Here is a 20,440-nt window from a genome sequence, read left to right on the forward strand (position 1 = left end):
AGGGACAACGATAGGCAACAACGATTGACCCGTGAAGGTTACACCCCATTCATAATCCATGAGATTACTAACTCCATATGGTTCGGAACCACGAAAGGAGGATCGGGGATGATGGTACGAAGTGAGTCATAGAGTCACATTCGCCGTATTGGCCTCTACTCGTTTCTTATAGTGAAATGCATTCCTGCGATCTCAAAGGCATACAAACAGAATATTCAATTTGCTCCAAACTATTATTTAACTAAATTGGTTGAATATTAATGCAACATATAATTCTAAATATTTTGTGATCACTTGATTAAACAATAAGATTAAAAAGGATCCTAAACCGGTTGTCCAAATTATCTTATTAGGCGTGATTTTCAATTACATATTCCCTTTAAACATGCAATATGGTGATCAATAAAAATATAATAAAACAACATTAATATTGGAACCAATTTAATCACAATTTCCAACAACATAAAATCGTTAGAAAAATAATAAAAAAAACAAGGAGCATGACTCTTACTTTGATTCTGTTTGTTTGCAACTACAAAATAATAAACGAGTTAGTAACTTCAAGGAAATAATAAAACGATGATTAAATTAAATTAAATAAAGTAAAGTTGATTTTGGGGCCAAACCCTCAAACAATTCTACCTTTCACGCCTTGGCTTAAGGATTGAACCACGAGTAAAGTATGGACTCCTTTGAGTACTTGAAGAAGGAATTTTGAAGTAGAAAAGGGTAGGCTAGTGTTTAGGCTAAAGCATAGAAGAGAGAAAATAAAATAATCGAATTACTCGGTGCCCCGTTCATCAGAAATGAGGGGGTATTTATAGGGAAAATGTGCTGAGGGAGCACACGGAACCCTAAAATGATAAAAACCCTAAAAAAGTATCCCGTGACATGGTCAAACTGTACCGTGACACGGGAAGCTCCCACCGTTAGACGGTACACTTTCCCGTGACACGGTACATTTTTGGTGTGACGCGGGAAATTTTCAGAAAATGGGATAAAAAAACGCGTTAAGGGTTTACGCGGAAAAGACACGGAATGTCCCGTGTCACGGCAGACCTCCCGTGACACGGTAGGTACCTGCCGTGGCGCGGGAAATTCCAGCCTTTTTTTCCGTCTAAATACATTTTTAACCCTAATTTCTTTCGGCATTTTAAGTGCCGATTGATAATTTCAGGCCTTTTCTGACTTTTTATTATTCGGGCTAAAATAAGAAAATAATTAAATTAAAATAAATAAAGGGTTTGGGCCAAAAATAAATAATAAAACAATAAAATAAAAAAGGCTTGGGCTAAAAATTAATTAATAAGTTTGGGCTGAAATTAAAACTATGCTTTTACCAAACATCAAGACTAATCCATGGACTGTTCAAAAATATGAATTTAATAAAATACGATTAAATACTAAACCCGACCAATAGTGGCGGTGAAAGGTTGTTCATCATCGGGTTTGGTTTTGGGGAGACATTTTTAGGTGTCTACAAGAGTATTAATTTGACTAGTGGTTTAAGGATAAAATATTTGTGCTCACTACTTTATATACCAAAATACTTATTGATAGATATTATATTTACGATAATATTTGTCACAGATTAGGATAATATTGTATATATTTTTTATATACTTCGTATCCTTATCATAATAGGATTACGACCCTTGTAAACCCCTATATATATATATTATTCAATGGTACACACTCCAGGCTAAGGAGTTTTCCCAAAATCTAACATGGTATCACAGCTTAGGTTTTAGATCTCGAAATTTTTTTTCTCCAAAGTTTTTTGGTTTTTTGTTTTATTTGGGACGTTGCCTTCATCAAGCTTCCGCACATTTTTTTTCCAACCCCTGCCTTCTCTGTTTTAACAATGTCACCATGACCAAGGATAGTGAACAGCCACCGCCACCTCCCTCTAACGAATTTCACCCCACCCTTGGTGTTAACAACATCAAGAATGCCATCCCTCTCCTCCTTGATCAAGAAAAAGTGCAATACTCTAATTGGGTTGAACTTTTCGAATGTCATGCTCACGCTTTCAATGTTTTGGATCACATTGATCCCAAGACACCCAAGCCTACGGACATCTCCGATGCGTTGTGGAAGCGGCTTGACTCGGTGGTAAAGAACTGGATTTACGGCACGATCTCCTCGGATCTGCTTGAAACAATCCTCTGCAGGGGTGCCACAGCACAAGATATTTGGGATAAACTCAAAGCTTTGTTTCAAGATAACAAAAATACTCGTGCTGTATATCTTGAAAACCAATTCAACTCCTTGCATCTCTCCAATTTTCCAGACATCTCTTCCTACTGTCGGCAATTGAAGACCCTCAAGGATCAGCTTCGCCAATGTCGATCAACCCGTCTCCGAACTGAAACTGGTTATCCGACTTGTCTCGGGACTCGTCAACACCGACTTTGACACCGTCGCGCTATGATACAACAAACCGAACCCTCCCCACCTTTGAGACAACCAGGTCTCGTTTGTTGCTCGAGTAAACTCGCAGGACGAACGACTCCACGACCTAGGCACAATCCTTTATTGCTCAAGGTGAAGCACCACCTCAAACACCCCGCAACAGCAGCAGTCGTCCCAAGGGCGCGGCTCCGGTAATGGCGGCTAACCTTCTGGCCGTGGCACATCCAACGGCAAAGGTGGCAAAGGGGAAAGGGGCGTGGTAGGGGGAAAGGCCAATTCCCAGCCAAGTCCACGAGTATGCAACAACAAAACTCTCCATAAGGGCCTCCTCAAGGCCAAAGTCAGTGGCCTGGTCAGCCACAATGGGCCGGCCCATCTGGCAACAGCCAATATTTGCTCTTATTGGCTCAAGGGCCTACTTCACAAACTTGGGTAAGGCCACCTTACCCTTATCCGCAAGCCCAATCAAGAGGACAGCCTGCTCCTACTTCACCGGCCCAACAACAAGCCTATATGGCAGCCCACCAAGTTATGGACCGCTCATGACTCCAACTGAGCTCGGGAATTCTTTTTCCACCATGACGTTGGCTAATCCGGATGATGGATGGTACATGGACTCGGGCGCATCATCTCACATGACAAATAATTCCGGTAATCTCTTGCCCTTGTTTAATTTAAGCACTAATAATCATATTTTAGTTGGCAATGGTCATCGTATTCCAGTAATAGGTTATGGTCATTCTACCCTTCCCCAAAATAAGTTAGAACTTCGTGATGTTCTCTTTGCCCTCAAATTATTAAGAACTTAATTTCAGTCCGTAAATTTACCAATGATAATTCTGTGTCTATAGAATTTGACCCAAACGGTTTTTCTGTGAAGGATCTACGCACGGGGAAAATAATCACGAGATGTAATAGCTTTGGGGACCTTTATCCATTCACCAACCACTCTTCATCAACATCATGCCTTGCCACCTCTCTTTCCACCGTGTCTCTCACACTTGGCACGACCGCTTAGGACACCCTGGAGCACAGTCTTTAAGCTTTCTTAGGAATAATAATTTTATTGATTGTAATGAGGAGCTTGACTCCAATTTTTGCAATTCTTGTCAAATTGGGAAACATACTAGACTTCCGTTTTATTCTTCTAATAGTAATACTTTGTGTGCTTTTGACATTATTCATGCTGACCTTTGGACTTCTCCAATTCGTAGTATTAATGGTCACAAATACTATCTAGTACTACTTGATGATTTCACCCATTATGTATGGACCATTCCTCTTGTTTATAAATCTCAAGCTTTTCAAACTCTCTTGAATTTTAGACAATATGTTCATACTCAATTTGAAAGGTCAATTAAATCTTTCCAAAGTGACCATGGTCGTGAATTCGATAATGACCCTTTCAAAAAGCTTTGCTTAGATAATGGCATGGTGTTTCGATTCTCATGTCCTCACACCTCTTCCCAAAATGGTAAAGCCGAGAGAATGATCCGCACCTTAAATAATATTAAGCGCACTTTGCTTTTTCATGCCTCCTTACCCCATCCTATTGGATTTATGCTCTTGAGACCGCCACTTATCTTCTTAATATTTTACCGACTAAGGTCCTCAAAAATATTACTCCGGCTCAAGCATTATTTGGAGTCATACCATCTTATTCCCACATCCGTGTCTTTGGTTGCTTATGTTTCCCAAATCTTTCCTCCACCGCTCCTCATAAGCTTGCTCCTCGGTCCACTCCTTGTATTTTTTTGGGTTATCCCCCTAATAACCGTGGTTTTAGATGCCTCGATATCTCCACAAATAAAATCATTATATCTAGACATGTCACCTTTGATGAGTCCACTTTTCCATACCAAAATTTGGAAAAATTCAGTCTAAAGGATTATAATTTTTTAGGAGAAACCGAGTCCTCACCACTGCTCACACATGCCTTCCTACGGCAAGCCCAAGCTCGCTGCCACATCCCACCCACTATAGGCCCAACTGCAGCAAGCCCACAGCCCACCCCACCTCCAAGCCCACCTACATCACAAACTAATTCCCCAAGGCAGAGTACTCCACAGGTCCATTGCGGGTCACCTGCTGCCGCAACCAGTCCACGGTCACCTCTGCCGCACCCGGTCAGCACCCCGCCTGCCACCTACAGTCCCCCTCCCCTCCGTGGCATCCCTCCGATCCAGCCAACCAGACCACCGCCACCCTCCCCTCACGTCACACGCAGTCAAAGGGGCATTTATAAGCCAAATCCGAAATATTGCAATCTTACCGTTCCTAATTCGGGTCCTACTCCTCAAAAATCTCCCCTTTCAAAATCTTATAAACAAGCTTTAAATGACCATAACTGGAATGCGGCGATGAACGATGAGTATAGTGCTTTAATTAAAATAGGGACATGGGAGTTGGTTCCTAAGCCTACGGGGGTGAATGTTGTTAATTGTATGTGGTTATTTAAACATAAATACAAGTCTAATGGTGACCTTAAAAGGCACAAAGCTCGTCTTGTATGTGATGGCAGGTCGCAGGAAATTGGTGTGGACTGTGATGAGACCTTCAGTCCGGTAGTAAAACTGGCTACTATTCGCACTATTCTCAGTTTAGCCTTGGCTAAAAAGTGGTCGATACATCAACTAGATGTCAAAAATGCCTTTTTACATGGTGATTTGCAGGAAACAGTTTATATGCATCAACCTCCGGGTTTTGTCGGTCGGAGAGCCCCTCTCATGTTTGCAGATTGAAAAAGGCTTTATATGGTTTGAAACAAGCTCCCAGAGCTTGGTACCAACGGTTTGAAAATTTTCTGATTAAATTGGGATTTGTCATTGCCATGAGCGATACTTCTCTTTTTACTTTCCGGCAGGGTGATGATATGGCATATTTGCTTCTATATGTTGATGACATTATTTTAGCTACCTCATCTGGCAGGTTGCGTGTAGGAATTATTTCTCAGTTACAAAATGAGTTTCCTATGACTGATTTGGGCCCTCTGAGTTATTTCTTAGGGATTGCGGTAACCCGTAAACCCTCTTATTTGCTACTTTCGCAGGAAAAGTATGCACAGGAGATCTTAGAGCGTGCAGGTATGAGCTCATGTAAACCCGCATCAACTCCAATAGACACAAAGTCCAAGCTTAGTGCAGATGCAGGACCACCTTTTCGGGATCCTACTTTGTATCGCAGTCTAGCAGGTGCTCTTCAGTATCTCACTTTCACCAGGCCACATATTTCTTATGTGGTACAGCAGGTGTGTCTATTTATGCATGATCCCCGGGAACCTCATTATGAGGCACTGAAACGCATTTTGCGTTATGTTCAGGGTACCATTGATCACGGTTTACATTTATATCCTACTGCTTCTCATCGCTTGATCACTTACACTGACGCTGACTGGGGAGGTTGTCCGATACCCGGCGTTCCACTTCGGGCTACTGTTGTTTTCTTGGGGACAACCTCGTTTCTTGGTCATCTAAGCGTCAGCATACATTATCTAAGTCGAGTGCAGAAGCAGAATATCGAGGTGTCACAAACGTTGTTTCTGAGGCATGTTGGCTTCGGAATCTATTACTTGAGTTACATTGTCCTCTACGGCAGGCTACTATTGTTTATTGTAATAATGTCAGCGCTATCTACCTTTCCGACAACCCGGTAAAACACCAACGCACCAAACATGTGGAGATGGATATTCATTTTGTTCGAGAAAAGGTTGCGTTGGGGCAAGTTCGAGTACTACATGTTCCTACTCGGTATCAGTTTGCGGATATTTTCACCAAAGGCCTACCTCGAGAATTATTTCTGGAATTCAGGTCCAGTCTTAGCGTACGACCTCCTTCCGCTACGACTGCGGGGGTGTGATAGATATTATATTTACAATAATATTTGTCACAGATTATGATAATATTGTATATATTTTTGATATACTTCGTATCCTTATCATAATAGGATTATGACCCTTGTAAACACCTATATATATTATTCAATGGTACACACTCCAGGCTAAGGAGTTTTCCCGAAATCTAACACTTATCAATTAATTTTAAATCCTTCTCAAATTATTAGATCCACCAAAGTTATAATTACTCATTCTCGTAAACTCAATTTTATAATTCTATGTCATATAATTTTATTAACTCGATTGTAAACTCTACAATAAATTATATAATTCAATTTTTTTAATGGCCCTTTAAGATTAGCTATTAATACTAAATCAACCAATTCAATCAAATTCACTTGTATATATATACATTTTATTGTAACTAATTTATTCTCAACTTATCAATAATTAGAGAATAATAATCTTCTTCAAAATAAAAACAAAATTATTTTCATCCAATATTTTTTATTTATAACATTTTTTGTAAGTAGAAATATGAAAGTAAAAAAAAAAATTAAAAAAAATTATATCTTTATAGTACTCTAAACTTGCCTAATATACCTAGAAACTGTTGCAAACTCCATTAACAATATAAAATGTCGACATATTTCCGTTCAAAATAAAAAATGTATGTATATTTACTGATTATAAAAAGGAAAAATTGTTAGGAACTACATGCTTGATAGGGGTAATTGTGAACAACTACTCGCTAATTTTTTTTATCAAAAAACTACCTTTTAAATTTAAAAACTTAGAGTAGCACTACCCATTTCAACTTTGCGGCAACAAGCTTCGGCGTATGGGCCCCACTTGTTTGTAACACTGTACTAAATGTATCACTAAATTTCTACTGATAGAAGTTGATTAGAATAAAATGATTTTTACTTTAATGTTTTAGACATAATGTGTTTATGGTGATGATGAATAAAAAAAATCACTTATACTACCTCTGGTCCAAATTACTCGTAACTTTGGTTTTTTTTATATCTCACAAATAATACCTCAAAGTTGCGAATAATTTGGACCGGATGTAGTATATGTTTGAAAATTGTTTTTATTTAGGAATTTCTCTTTTCACGGTATACGAAGAAGGGAAAAGGAAATAATATAATATGAAGCCTGTCATAACTTGTAATTTAGGCCCTGTTCTTTTGAGCTTCTGGACAGAGCAGAGCAGGGGTCAGCAGAGCAGAGCAGAGCAGATTAAATTTCAGCAGAGCAGACCGAGCCGAGCCGATTCGAGCCAAGCCGAGCAGATTTCAACATTATTATTAATATTGTTGTTGTTGTTGTTGCTGCTGCTGTTGTTGTTGTTGTTATTATCATTATTACTATTACTATTACTATTACTAAGTGCATATACCATTGATTTAGGTGAGTGAAAAAATAAATATATGTAAACAATATTTAACATATGTTAATAGTAGAAAGATAAAAGACAACGGTTTACTTATATTTATTTCACAAAAATTTTAAAATAAAATGATTTAATGAGTAATAATGATTTTACTTATAAATTTGTCTTAATCATATATTTTTAACCCTAAAAATAATAATGATATACAAAGTACTACTTGGAAACAACCTCTTTTTTTTAATTCTTAAATTGTATGGGAAGATTTGAAAAATTATTCAACTCAATAAACTTACAATCAATAACCACATACGTATAATATTTCTACACATTGTGATTATAATACCAAATGTTTATAAAAGAAATTGTTATTAATTGTTATTATTATTATTTATTTATTTGAAAGAATTGTTATAATTGTTAGAAATTATTAATTAATAATATTATTAAATATTAATTCTTAATAGTTTGAATTATTTAATATTAATAACGATAACTATTATTATTAATTATTATTATGATTAATAAATATGAATTATTATAATATTAATAATTATTAAAATTATTTTTAATATTAATAATTATTATAATTATTCAAAATAATAAATTATTATCATCAATACAATATTAATTATTATTATTGTTATTATTAATTATTATTTAAAAATAGAGCAGAGTAGAACAAATTCCTTTTGAGCAGAGCATATTTGATTTGACCAGAGCAGAGCAGAGCAAGACAGGGCTCAGCAGAGCAGAGCAGCTCTAAAGAACGGAGCCTTAGTTTTATATCCTAGCTTTAATGCATGTCCATATAAGATACTCCCTCCATTTTATATTAATCGCAACACTAGAAATTGTATAAAATAGGGTAATGTATTAATATAAAGTATAGTTAAATAGAATAAATTTAACTGTTAAGAGAAATAATAAGACGTAGTGTAAGTACTAAGTAGGGTAGCTAAGAGAGGGAGAATAAAATGTTTGTGCAAATGGAATTAGTAGGAGAATGAAATTACAAAATAGTAGTGGACCCTTACCAAATTATAAATTGTTGCATTAATACAAAACAAATGGAGAAGAAAAGTGTTATAATTATTATAAAACTGTTTAGCTTCCGTGTCATGCACGGTGATTTAAAAAGCAATAGCAACTTTTCAATATAAATTGTTATATTACAAAATTAATAAAAAAAAACTAAAAAAAAATAATAAATATATACACTACTTTGATGTGAATTCTAATTAATAAATATACACACTATTTTTATTAGGGAAAAAATATGAATACTTTCTTAAATTTAATTATGTTCATATTTTCTATTAAAGTCATAAATGTTTGGGAGGGTGGTTTAAGGCCTTTAGTGAGGTCTGCTGTGTAGTCAACCGATATGTGGCTACTTGTAAGTGTCATGAGCAGGAAGTTATAATTATGTCCTCCATTAAAGAGGTTAAAAGACCTACAGAGTCCCTAGATTAACGTCTTATAACAATCAAAGAGATTAACATGAATTTGTCGGATGAAAGGTTTTCGACAAATAAGCAACCATTCCTTACCTTTCTCACGAATTTATAAATATGCCTTGATGATGTAATATCATCACTGTAGTAACCTTCTGGATTTGTTGCATAAGAGAATCCCGTGCCAACAGGTGAATCCAGAAATATTATGTTAGCTATCTGAACATCAACACGATAAATTAGTCTTAGAATAGTCACAATTCATTTATCTTCCAGTTTTAATCCTAATAATCTCATGCTACAGTCTTGCTTTTACAAATGGAGCGACAAATATCTGAGTAATTAATTTATGACTTATGAAAGCTATTTTTAATTAAATTAAAAAAAATTAACAAAATATTATTAGAATATAGATTCTTGTACCTTTGTCCAAGAAGATGGATTTAACTGATATGTTGGTACTTCAGAGTGCCAATGGCAGGCTGAAATATTAAAAATCAGAGGACCTGCAGAGAGACTTCAGTTTCATTACTTAATTAAGGGCACAAGTTTGTTAAAAAGTACTTCCTCTATTTTTTTTAGTTGACACTTTTCTATTATCACGCTTGTCAATTCATGTTTTTAATGATTAATATCTATAATTATCAACATTGTAAAATTATAAAAAGTGGTCAAGTAGATATTAATAAAATATGCATTGAAACGATTCAAACAAGATCTCACATGAATATGTTTTATCGTATATATAAACTAAACAAGCAAGTCAAAGTGTGTTGTGTGAATAGTGTAAAACTGAAACGGTGTTAACTAAAAAGAAACCGGAGGAAGTAAGATACATCAAAAAGATAAAATAACATGTGTAGTATAATCAAATTAAATATTTATAATAATTATATCTTCCATACTTTGATAGCTATATTTGATAGCAACTATAAACTTTAAGAAACAGATCACATCAATATAACCATATACTTGTGCATGCAACCTAAGAGCTAGGGATGGCAGTGGGTCGGGTTAAATGGGAGACCCGCCCCATCCCCGCCCAAGTGGGGCGGGGATGGAGGAGGTTTGGCGGGTGATGGGGCGGGGATGGGTATAAAATGTGTACCCGCCATGAGTGATGGGGCGGGTATGGATTTTAGAGTAGACCCGCCCCATATCCGCTCCGTACCCATCTTATATCGGCACCATATTTCTTTTAGAAAAATTTAGAATTTATAAAACTTGAAACCCTCTAAGACCCAATAAGCTTGAATAATGAAAGTCCCAATTTTCTTAACCTAATTTGATATAATTGTCAATAATGTGATACAATAGAGCATTATGGCAATGGGTTTGCGATGATTTTGGGGCGGGTATGAGGTGGGTGATGGGGCGAAGATGGATCCTATCTTGTACCTGGTGGGGCGGGTATGGATGTGGATATTATACCCGCCACGGGTGGTGGGCGGGGATGAGTATAAGATTTTTAGGCGGATATGGATATGGAGGTACCATCATCCGCATCCGACCCGCCCCATTGCCATCCCTACTAATAACCTTATCTTCATAGTATAGTGATTAGTGACCTTATCTTCTACCATATTTTTAAAATTAATTGATCTCCCAAACTCTCACAATATTGTGCACTACTTGAAATGAGCTACAAATCTACGATAGCAAGGGAGGAGATTTTCCTTCAAACTGAAGTTGATATTAAGGGGGTGTTTGGTTCAAGTAATTCAAGTATAAGGTATAAATTTAAAATGACTACATGTATTTATTTAACAAAATATCAACTTCAAAACTTATACCTCAAACCCACAAGGTATGAGATTTTAGTAACTAAAGGGGGAGATAGATGTAGCTTATATTATATCTTTAGGTATCAAATAGAAGGAAAATGTTCATTTTCATTCGATCAAAACAAACACAGGGCATTAAGTAACAAGCTCAATCCAACCCCATACCGCTTCAATCTAGTTATTGATTCCAAACCCACCACTCTACGAACCAAACACCAAAGGGTATTTTCATGATTTTTCAATCTTATGAAATATTAATTGATTAATTCATCTCTAAGGTGTAGCAACCACTTGGGTGCTTAATTCGTATATGATGAAGATGCAAAAAGGCGGGTGCTTAATTGCTATATGATGAAGATGCAAAAAGGCTTGCTAGCATATAGATAGTTTCTATCAATATTGTTCTCTTAAAGAACTCTTATAAATGCAACATATATGTCATTTTGTTAGATAAAAAATAATACTTCCTTCATTTCTTTATACTTACAACACTTCAAATTATGCATTATTTATAAATTCTAGTTTAACCATTGTTAATTATTAGTTGTCAATACAAAGTGTAATTAGGTAAGATCTTATTTGATTCATCTCAATATTATTTATTGTCAATACAAAGTGTAATTAGGTAAGATCTTGTTTTGATTCATCTCAAAATATACTTTCACAATATCTTTTTCTTTTTACTATAATATCATCATTTTTTTTCCTTATTGGTAATTAGAGATATTAATGATTGAAATAATGTATTATCAAGCATAAAATGAAAATTGTTGCAAGTAGATGTAAACATAGGAAGTAATTATTATTTTTTTTATTGTAATGTGGGGAAATGTATGGTACGTCGGATTGTAGGAGAGGAAAGAGATAGAGAGGGAAAAAAAAAGAATATGGGATGAGGAGAGATAAAATCATAGTCTAATAATAATATAATGTTGTAATTAATTTGCAATTTTCAAAAATGAATATGTTATAATTAATCTAAACTAATTAATCTAAACTATCAATTGTCAAGATAGTTGAACCGCTTACAAACCTACAAGAGAATCTAAGGTTAATTTTTGCACTTCATTTGACTATAAAATGAAAAACAATTATCAAAATTAGAACAAATAATCATGGGTATACGATACACTCGAGTGTATATAACAACCTCTCCAGAAAATATTGAATAATCCGATTCATTTTATACATCACATCTCCTTTATCAAACACTAAAAGAAGATTTCAATCTCATATTTAGGCCTTGTTCACTTTACCTTAAAAAAATAATACACAATAAAAATAATTTCACTTCAACAAAATAGTTTCAGTTTAGTAGATTAATTTCACTTCACTAAAAATAATTTCACTTCAGTAAAATTAGTAACTTTATTGAATAAATATAACAATGCATCGGTAAAAATAATTTCATTTCATCAAAATTAATTTCAGTTTAGCAAAAATAAGGTGAAGTGAATAGGGCATTACAAACAAACAATTATTATAACTATCTAACCTTAGATCCATTTGCATATAATAATCCAACCTTTAAACTTCTTTTGTAATAATCAACCTTTTGGATATATCCGTTTTTAATTGGTCCCTATAGGTAAATCTATTTAATAGATATACTAAAGTAATCCCCACAAATATCCCAAAAAACATGTCACGCGTGTCATTTTCTAAGAAAAAAATTTCCTGGCAAAATTTTATTTATTATTATTATTATATAAAACTTGAAGTTATTTAGTACTTAAATTTAAGGTAAAAGATAAGATTAAAATTTTTTATCTTATCATTCACAATCCTATATTCTTGGCAATTCGGATAAAATTTAAGAGTTGATCTATAAATCATCATAAATCTTTTAGAAATAAAAAAGTAAACCATCAAGTAAAATTAACTTTTTCATATTATGCATAAGTATAATTCAATGAGAGTGAGGGATAGCTTCCCCAATTAGTGGTTCGTGGAGGCGGATGTACCATGCGCATGGTACATTCGTTCCAAAAAAAAAAAAAAAAAAAAAAAACGAAAAGAACATTGCATAGAGATGTAAAGAACATTCAGCTAAAATGAAAAGAACATTTGATCAAAGTAAAAAGAACATGTTATAAAATTGTAAAGATTAAAGAACAATTATCTAAAGTGAAAAGAACATATAGTTAAAATGTAATGACGTGATAAATTCTAAGCGTCTATTTTAAAAGAATATGAAGAATATAATAAAATTAAAGAACATAAGAGATACAAAAAAAGCACACAGATTAATAACAATGATCATAACACCATCTTATAAAGAACATCATCTTCAATCGTTGTCACATTATTCTCAAATTCGACATCTAGATTCATCAAATTTCAAAAAGGGAAATAAACAATGAATTTTATGATTACAAGATATTCTAATTCAAATCTAAAATAACACAATTAATGAAAAATAAATATAAAATTTCATTCAAAATTATCTTTGATCTTTTATTAACAAATCCACACACTCACCTTCATTAACAATCACTTCATTAACATAAAAATAATCAAAAGCACCACGAAAATAAATCTAAATGCCCAAACATCGTCTTCTATTAGTAGAATTTGTTTTCCTCAATAAATTTTATATTTTTCTCTTTAAGATTTTTATTACTCTTCTCTAAAGAATTGAAACAAGTGAAATTAAAATATGAAGAATATACAAAATTTTTAATTGAGATTGGGAAATAATTACAAAAACATTTCAGTTATAGAACAAATAATTCATTTAAAGATTGAAAAGTTAGATGTTCTTTTAAAATATACTATTATATTCTTTCCGGGGTTTTTTTTTTTTGAATAAAAATAATACGGAGTATTCATTACATTAAATTATCATGTTCTTTGTTAATATTACGGATGTTCTTTAAATTTATATAAAGAACATAAAGCTGGATGTTTTTACAAAATAGATATATATTCTTTACAAAACAACAACTACCTCCGTTAAATGTTATGTGCAACTTTGGAATATTTTATATCTAACAAATAATACCCTAAAATTGCACATAACATCTAACAGAGGTAGTGTATGTGATGTTCTCTATAAAATAGTTATATGTTTTTTACTTAACAACTACTCCCTCCGTTTTTAAATACTTGCTCCACTTTTCTTTTTCGACCGTTTTTAAATACTTGCTCCATTTCCTTATTTAGAAAGTTTTTACAATATTGGAAAAATTAGAAAAAATAATCCCAACTTTCATCAATTTTGATACAATAATCCCAACTTGGATTATTTTGGAACAATCCGAACTTTAGGGGTCTTCTTTTTCTTCAATCTCAAACCGGTCAACAACCTTTAATAAGAGGTCACCATGACATGTGTCAGCTTGTCATTGGTCCAAAAATAAATTAAATAAAAAAATTAAAAATCAGAAACAAAAAAAAAATAATAATAAAAAACTTCCCTCCCTCAAAACCACCATCCCCCAACCCAAACCACCCCCCTCCACCAACCCTCCCCCACCCCTTCCACCAGACCCCACCCGAAAACACCCCCCACGCAGCTGAAATACCGCCCACCCCCCGACCACCACTCCCCACCTGCCGAAACCGACCGAAACCACCATCCCCGTCGCAACACCCAAAACCCTCACCGCCGTACTCCAAAATTGAAACCCTAATAATGGTTTTAAGGTTTTGATTATGGGTCAAAATTGAGGGAGAAAGGGGGCGAAAATGATTGGGGGAGTGAGAACGTCGGCATAGAGGAGGAGGCTTGGGTTCCAGTGAGTGGTGATGGTGGGTTTTTTCGAGGAATAAATTGAGGTGGTTTCGGGTTAAACGACATTTTTACGGGATGGGGGAAGGGAGGGGGGAGGGTTTCGTGGGTGGGGGAAGGGAGGGGGAGGTGTTTCGGCAGGTGGGGAATGGTGATCGGGGGGTGAGGGCGGTTTTCGGCTACGTGGGGGGTGTTTCCGGGTAGGGACTAGTGGAAGAGGTGGGGGAGGGCTGATGGAGGGGGTGGTTTGGGTAGGGGGCCGGTGGTTTGGGGGGAATTATGTTTTTTTTTTAATTTTCAAAGTTTTTTTTTTATTTTTTTATTTTGGACTAATCATGTACTGACACGTGGCTTTTAAACAACATAAAAAAAATAAAAAGCTTCTCAACAGGTAACCCCCCAAAGTTCGAATTATTCCAGAATAATTCAAAGTTGGGATTATTGTACCAAAATTGATGAAAGTAGGGATTATTTTTTTCTAATTTTTCCTATAATATTTAACTAATTTCTCTCATTTAGTGGACCCACCACATATTTTCTCTCCTCCAATCCTCTCCACTACTTTTGCTTTTTACAATTTTTTATTCTTCCACTTACCCCACTACCTCCATATATTATTATTTTCTCAAATTTCTCCTAAAAATCCGCACATGGAGAAATGGAGCAAATATTTAAAAACGGAGGGAGTACATGTTTATTCTACCTTTTTATAAAGAAAACCAGATGCATGGTGCATTTGCCTCCGGGGAAAAAATTATAGAACTTCCCTCTTACAGGAGATCTTGGATCGATTCTCACCCCCACCCTTGTGGCTCTCTAAAAACTAAAAAAAAAATGTGTTAAATGAAAAACCCGAGCATATGGGCATTAACTAGTTAACTACTATACCTGCCCACCGGCTTCACCCACCCAAAAACCTAGCGGCACCCTGAAAATCATCATGATCCACCGAAAAACCCAGCCACTCTTTCATTTTGGAACCATTGCACCACTACTAAAATAGAAAAAGAAAATAAATGGTGCTGAGGGTAACGGAAATGGTTTATGTGATGTGGGAGCGAGGTGACTAGGTGAGAGTGGTGATTATAAGCTATATATGGACTATATTACTTGCATTTGGATACCCATATCTAGAGGTGACAATTCAGATAACTGGATAGAGTTTAGGTCGGGTTTGTTCGGATCGAATATGTTCAAGCCAAAATTATATTTTTTTTAATTCGGACTGAGTCGGGTCGGGTGAAATTTGGGTCGGGTCAGATTCGAATCAAGGTCTATCGAGTCTGGGTCGGATATGGGTCATGTCAACTCTAGATTGGTTCATATTCGGTTATGTAAATTCGGATCGGGTTCAAAACGGGTTTAACCGTTGGGTCAGATGATTTTGGGTCGGGTTAATTTCGGTTCGGATGATTTTGGTTTTTTTTTTTTGATGCAAAGGAGGACAAGTCCAACAAAAAAACAAAAATAAAACAAAACAACTACACCACCATCCGTGGCAAAACCACCCCAACCAAGTCCTCCCAAAGAAGATTGTTTATTTCGATTGGAGGATCATCGAAATAAACAACCTTCTCATGGAGACCAACCCCAACATTAGCAAGCTTATCTGCTACCCTATTACGGTTAATTTCGGTTCGGATGATTTTGGTTCATTCACGTTAGGTTTGGTTAAGATAAGGTTGATCCGTTGATTCATTAATTGGTCAATTTTAATTCAATTCCTTTATGTGTTTGGCTGGATTTTAGTTGAGTTGACCCAATTCATAACCAAAAATAAGGTTATTTTTATACTAAAGTTATTATTGAGTTTTTACCTTATTATTGGGTAAATATCAAGTCATTCATGTATCATATTTTTTTATCGAGTTGAAAGAAGAGGCTTTAATGTACAAGTATTACAAATTATTTGTAGCAAATTTTAGATGAGACGAATATAAAGCTTAGAAAGTAATTGAATATAATTGGTATAATGGTATATACATGAAGTAAACTTGTTACTCCAGATTATTTCTTTGTAGTAAAAAAATTAACTTATTAATAATTAGTAAATATAATACTCGTAGTATAAGAAATTGAATAAAAAGGTCAATAATTAATTATAATCGGGTTAAATTTGGATCGGGTAAAAGTCAAATTGAGTTAAAATCGGGTTCGGTTAAAACAAATCGGATTAGATCAGTTATTTGTTGTGTCAATTTCGAATCGGGTTGAGCTCAGGTTGGATCAAATAGGTTCGGTTTCAGTTCAGGTCGGGTCAAATCGGAGGAGTTCAATTCAGATATAGATCAGATTTGGGTCATGAATTCCTCGGATCAAATCAGATCAGTTACAGTTCAAAACATATAGTTTTTTTCGGGTCGGTTCGATTTTGACACCTCTACCCATATCCGACACGAGCACGTGTTCAAGTGTCCACTCAATTATTTTGTTATAATTTTCCTTGATTTTAAATTAAATGAAGTGTCATAGTATCGTACTCAAGTCTGAGTTGAGTCTAACACGAGTAGTTGAAGTGAAATGAAGAGTCCGAATAGAATGGAATGTGGAGGGAAGCTAGAGGAGGAAAAAATAAAGGTGGTTGGTTTTGGTGGTGTATACGTTGGTCAAATTGAAAAAAGAAAAAAAAATGTAATTAATTAATTTAGATAAGTTTTAAATATTTAAGGCACATAGGGCTTAAGGCCCCGATTTTTATTTATTTACCATTCTAAATATTTAAGGCACATAGGCTCTCTTTGTTTGATAGGAAGTAATTTTTTTTTTTGCTTGTTATTTTTTTAAGAACAATTAGACCCTGTTCACCTTATTTTCATTTATTTTAGAAAAATAAGTTTAGATTAGGATTAATAACTTAAGATAAGAAAATTCAATATAAGTTCAGATAAGGTAAGGGTTAATTAGGGTTACCAAGTTTAATTTATAACTACTACCTCCGTTTCTCATTAGTTGCAACTTTGAGATATTATTTGTGAGATATAAAATATTTTAAAGTTGCAACTAATACGAAACGGAGGTAGTAAAATAAGTTCTAATAAGGGTTAATAAATTTAGATAAATTAAATAAGATTAAATAAGTTCAGATAATTAAAAATCATATGAATAAAATGCACTCTAATACAATTTTATTTATTTTTTTTTTATTTTTTTATTTTTTTTTTACTATATGTATGTTAGTACGGAGGAATGAAGTTATCAACATACCAATCTCAAGAACAAGTCCAGAAAGAGCAGAACATCCAGGGCCTTCAGTAAGCCAGACCATAAGTGGGTCTCTTTCATAATTTCTCTCCGATTTTATGAAATAATAAAATAATTGCACCTCTTCATTATCTCCCACTCCAATGTATCTGCAATTTTTCAATTTTCAGTTTATACCCACAATTTAGTTAACCGCAAAATTACATACGGTAAAAGTAATTTTTTTTACTTTTTTAAAGAAAAAAAAAAAAACAAAACAAAAGAAAATACCCAGTTTCAAGATAAAATGGGAGAATGCCGGGAAATCCAGGTACAGATTTGACAATGTTGGGTGAAGCTGCATGCAAAATTGGGGTTAAAATATGAAGAAGATAGAAAATGGTAAATAGTTTTTGTGAGAATGTGTTTCCCATTTTGAGAGGTTTATTAAATTTAAATATGGACGAATAAGTCACTGTTTTGTGGAGGAAGTTTTGTTGGGAGAAGTTGGAAGAACATGAACAACAGAACAAAACAAAAAAGAAACACGAGGGGTTATCATATGAACAAGGTGTCGGTGGTAAGGATAAGTTTACCATCATTGTACAACCGTACTGCGTGGAAAAGTCTTTGCAAGTTGGAATAGACCTGCAATGGGTTGTTCCAGTCGAGTTAGTTTTAGGTCCGGTCATTTCGGGTCAGTTAATATTTGGGTTGGGTTATTAGGGCGAATTCGAGTCGGGTCATTTCAAGTCAAGTATATTCGAGTCATATTGGGGTCAGGTCAAAACTAGGTCAAGTCATGTTCAGTTTGTTCCATTTGTGGATCAAGCTCAAATCAATAATTTTATATTTTGTTATTATTATACCAAGAATTATCACTTCAATTTATGAGGTTAGCTACGGTTAAAGATAAACAATTTGAGTAATATTTGGCAACATACATTTTTGGTTCAATCATAAAGTAATTTTAGTTCGGGATATTTCAGATATCGGGTCAATTTCAGGTTGGGTCAACTTCGGGTCAATTTTGAGTCGGGTCAGTTCCTTTTTAGGGTCGGGTATGAGTCTAGTTGGGTCAACGTCGGGTTTCGAGTCAATTTTTTGGGTCAATGTTTTTGGGTCAATTTCGAGTCATTCGAGTTGGATCATCGGATCTGGGTCAGAATTACCGAATCTAAACTGGATTAGTGGACAAAAATTCTTGGGGGAAGGATGAGGAAGTCCCTACGTGATTTAGTTTCCACAAATTAATTTTCTCAAAATTACAAGGTGGGTCTCCACATACCCTACCAAACTTACTTGGTTATCAAAAGCAAAGTATCATAATCCTATCCGTTTTATCATTGAGATTAAAGGTTTAGACGAGCATTGTTTCATAGTACTCTAATACTCTTTTATGTAAATCAAAAGCGTCAAGTTTGGAAATTTATTGCTTTACTAGTTTAAATCCCGTGTAATGCACGGTTATTATTAAATTTTATAAAGAGTTATTGCATTGAATTTTATAAAAAACTTAAACTTATAATACTAATTTAAAAATAAATATAACTTTAATTTTATATGTAACTCTATTAATGTCAAGATTAGTGACACTTAGACTTGATTTAAAAAAAAAGTCTTTGAAGTTTTTATTTTTTGTAACAAAATTCTAAGGATAGTACCCGTACATGCTACGTTTGTGTTGATACGACTTTTAAGAGTAGAAAATAAAGTGTATATATATATCTTAACTGTTATAAAATGAGGTGAAAATATGAGAGATGGAGAGAGAATTAATCACTGTGTTCTCCTTGTATTTCATATAATGGAGGCATAAATATACATATATATATACAGTACAATTGATAGGGTTTGCTTGGAGAATAATAAACCCTAAAATCTAGAAAGTTATGGAATAATACAAGGGTATAATGGGCATCCACAAATATATATTTCATAACACTCCCCCTTGGATGTCCATTATCTAAGAATGTGTCTCGTTAAAACCTTATTAGGAAAAACTCTGTGGGATAAAAACCTAATGAAGGAAAAAGAGTACAACATTCTTTGTAATACGCTTGAGATGCTGCCTCGTTAAAAACCTTACCAGGAAAACCCGATGTGGGACAAAACTATGGTTAAGGGAAAAATAGTGCAGCGCGTATTTGCTCCCCCTGATTAATGCATAACGTATTAACGTGAAATATTCCAGTGCAATAAAGCCCATGCGATATGGTTGGGTAACTTCTTCCATGTAGCAGAATACCATTTCTTGACGATTGATCCTTTCAAATTGAACTTGAATCTTCAAATCTTCAAATAGACTTATTGAGCCGTCTTCATTTCTTCATACTTGTGGAAATAATACAAGTGTTTACCACTATTTCATTCGATAGTTTTGTTTCGAATTATCATAACAATTAGATGTATGCCTTCTTCAAGAGGTCATATATACTACAAAATGATGATCAATAATTGATCACATTATCCAAACATAATTTCATGGCAACACTTGATATATATATATATATATATATATATATATATATATATATATATATATATATATATATATATATATATATATATATATATATATATATATATATATATATATATATATATATATATATATATATATCATTTTTCCAGTATCATATG

The 20,440-nt window shown here is 34.2% G+C and overlaps 1 protein-coding gene across 1 annotated transcript; it reads right to left on the reverse strand.

Moving 5' to 3' along the window:
* Positions 1-166: 166 nt before the first annotated feature.
* On the reverse strand, positions 167-18,333 carry LOC110722194 (serine carboxypeptidase-like 15). Its single transcript, XM_021901461.1, has 6 exons — positions 18,089-18,333; positions 17,822-17,967; positions 9,524-9,606; positions 9,197-9,319; positions 512-532; positions 167-184 (listed from the first exon to the last, which is right to left on the reverse strand). The coding sequence occupies exons 1-6, from the start codon at positions 18,229-18,231 to the stop codon at positions 167-169; spliced, it is 534 nt and encodes a 177-aa protein (XP_021757153.1). The 5' UTR covers positions 18,232-18,333.
* Positions 18,334-20,440: the final 2,107 nt, after the last annotated feature.

The sequence above is a fragment of the Chenopodium quinoa genome, unplaced genomic scaffold (assembly GCF_001683475.1).
Source record: "Chenopodium quinoa cultivar QQ74 unplaced genomic scaffold, ASM168347v1, whole genome shotgun sequence".
In the NCBI taxonomy this organism is placed as follows: domain Eukaryota; kingdom Viridiplantae; phylum Streptophyta; class Magnoliopsida; order Caryophyllales; family Amaranthaceae; genus Chenopodium; species Chenopodium quinoa.

Excerpts from the sequence above, each read along its gene's own strand:
- LOC110722194 (XM_021901461.1), bottom strand. The coding sequence starts at position 18,231 with ATGGGAAACACATTCTCACAAAAACTATTTACCATTTTCTATCTTCTT. Across the intron at positions 17,968-18,088 it reads CCATTTTATCTTGAAACTGG|ATACATTGGAGTGGGAGATA; the intron begins GTATTTTCTTTT and ends GAAAAATTGCAG. Across the intron at positions 533-9,196 it reads TTTATAAATTCGTGAGAAAG|TTGCAAACAAACAGAATCAA; the intron begins GTAAGGAATGGT and ends ATTATTTTGTAG.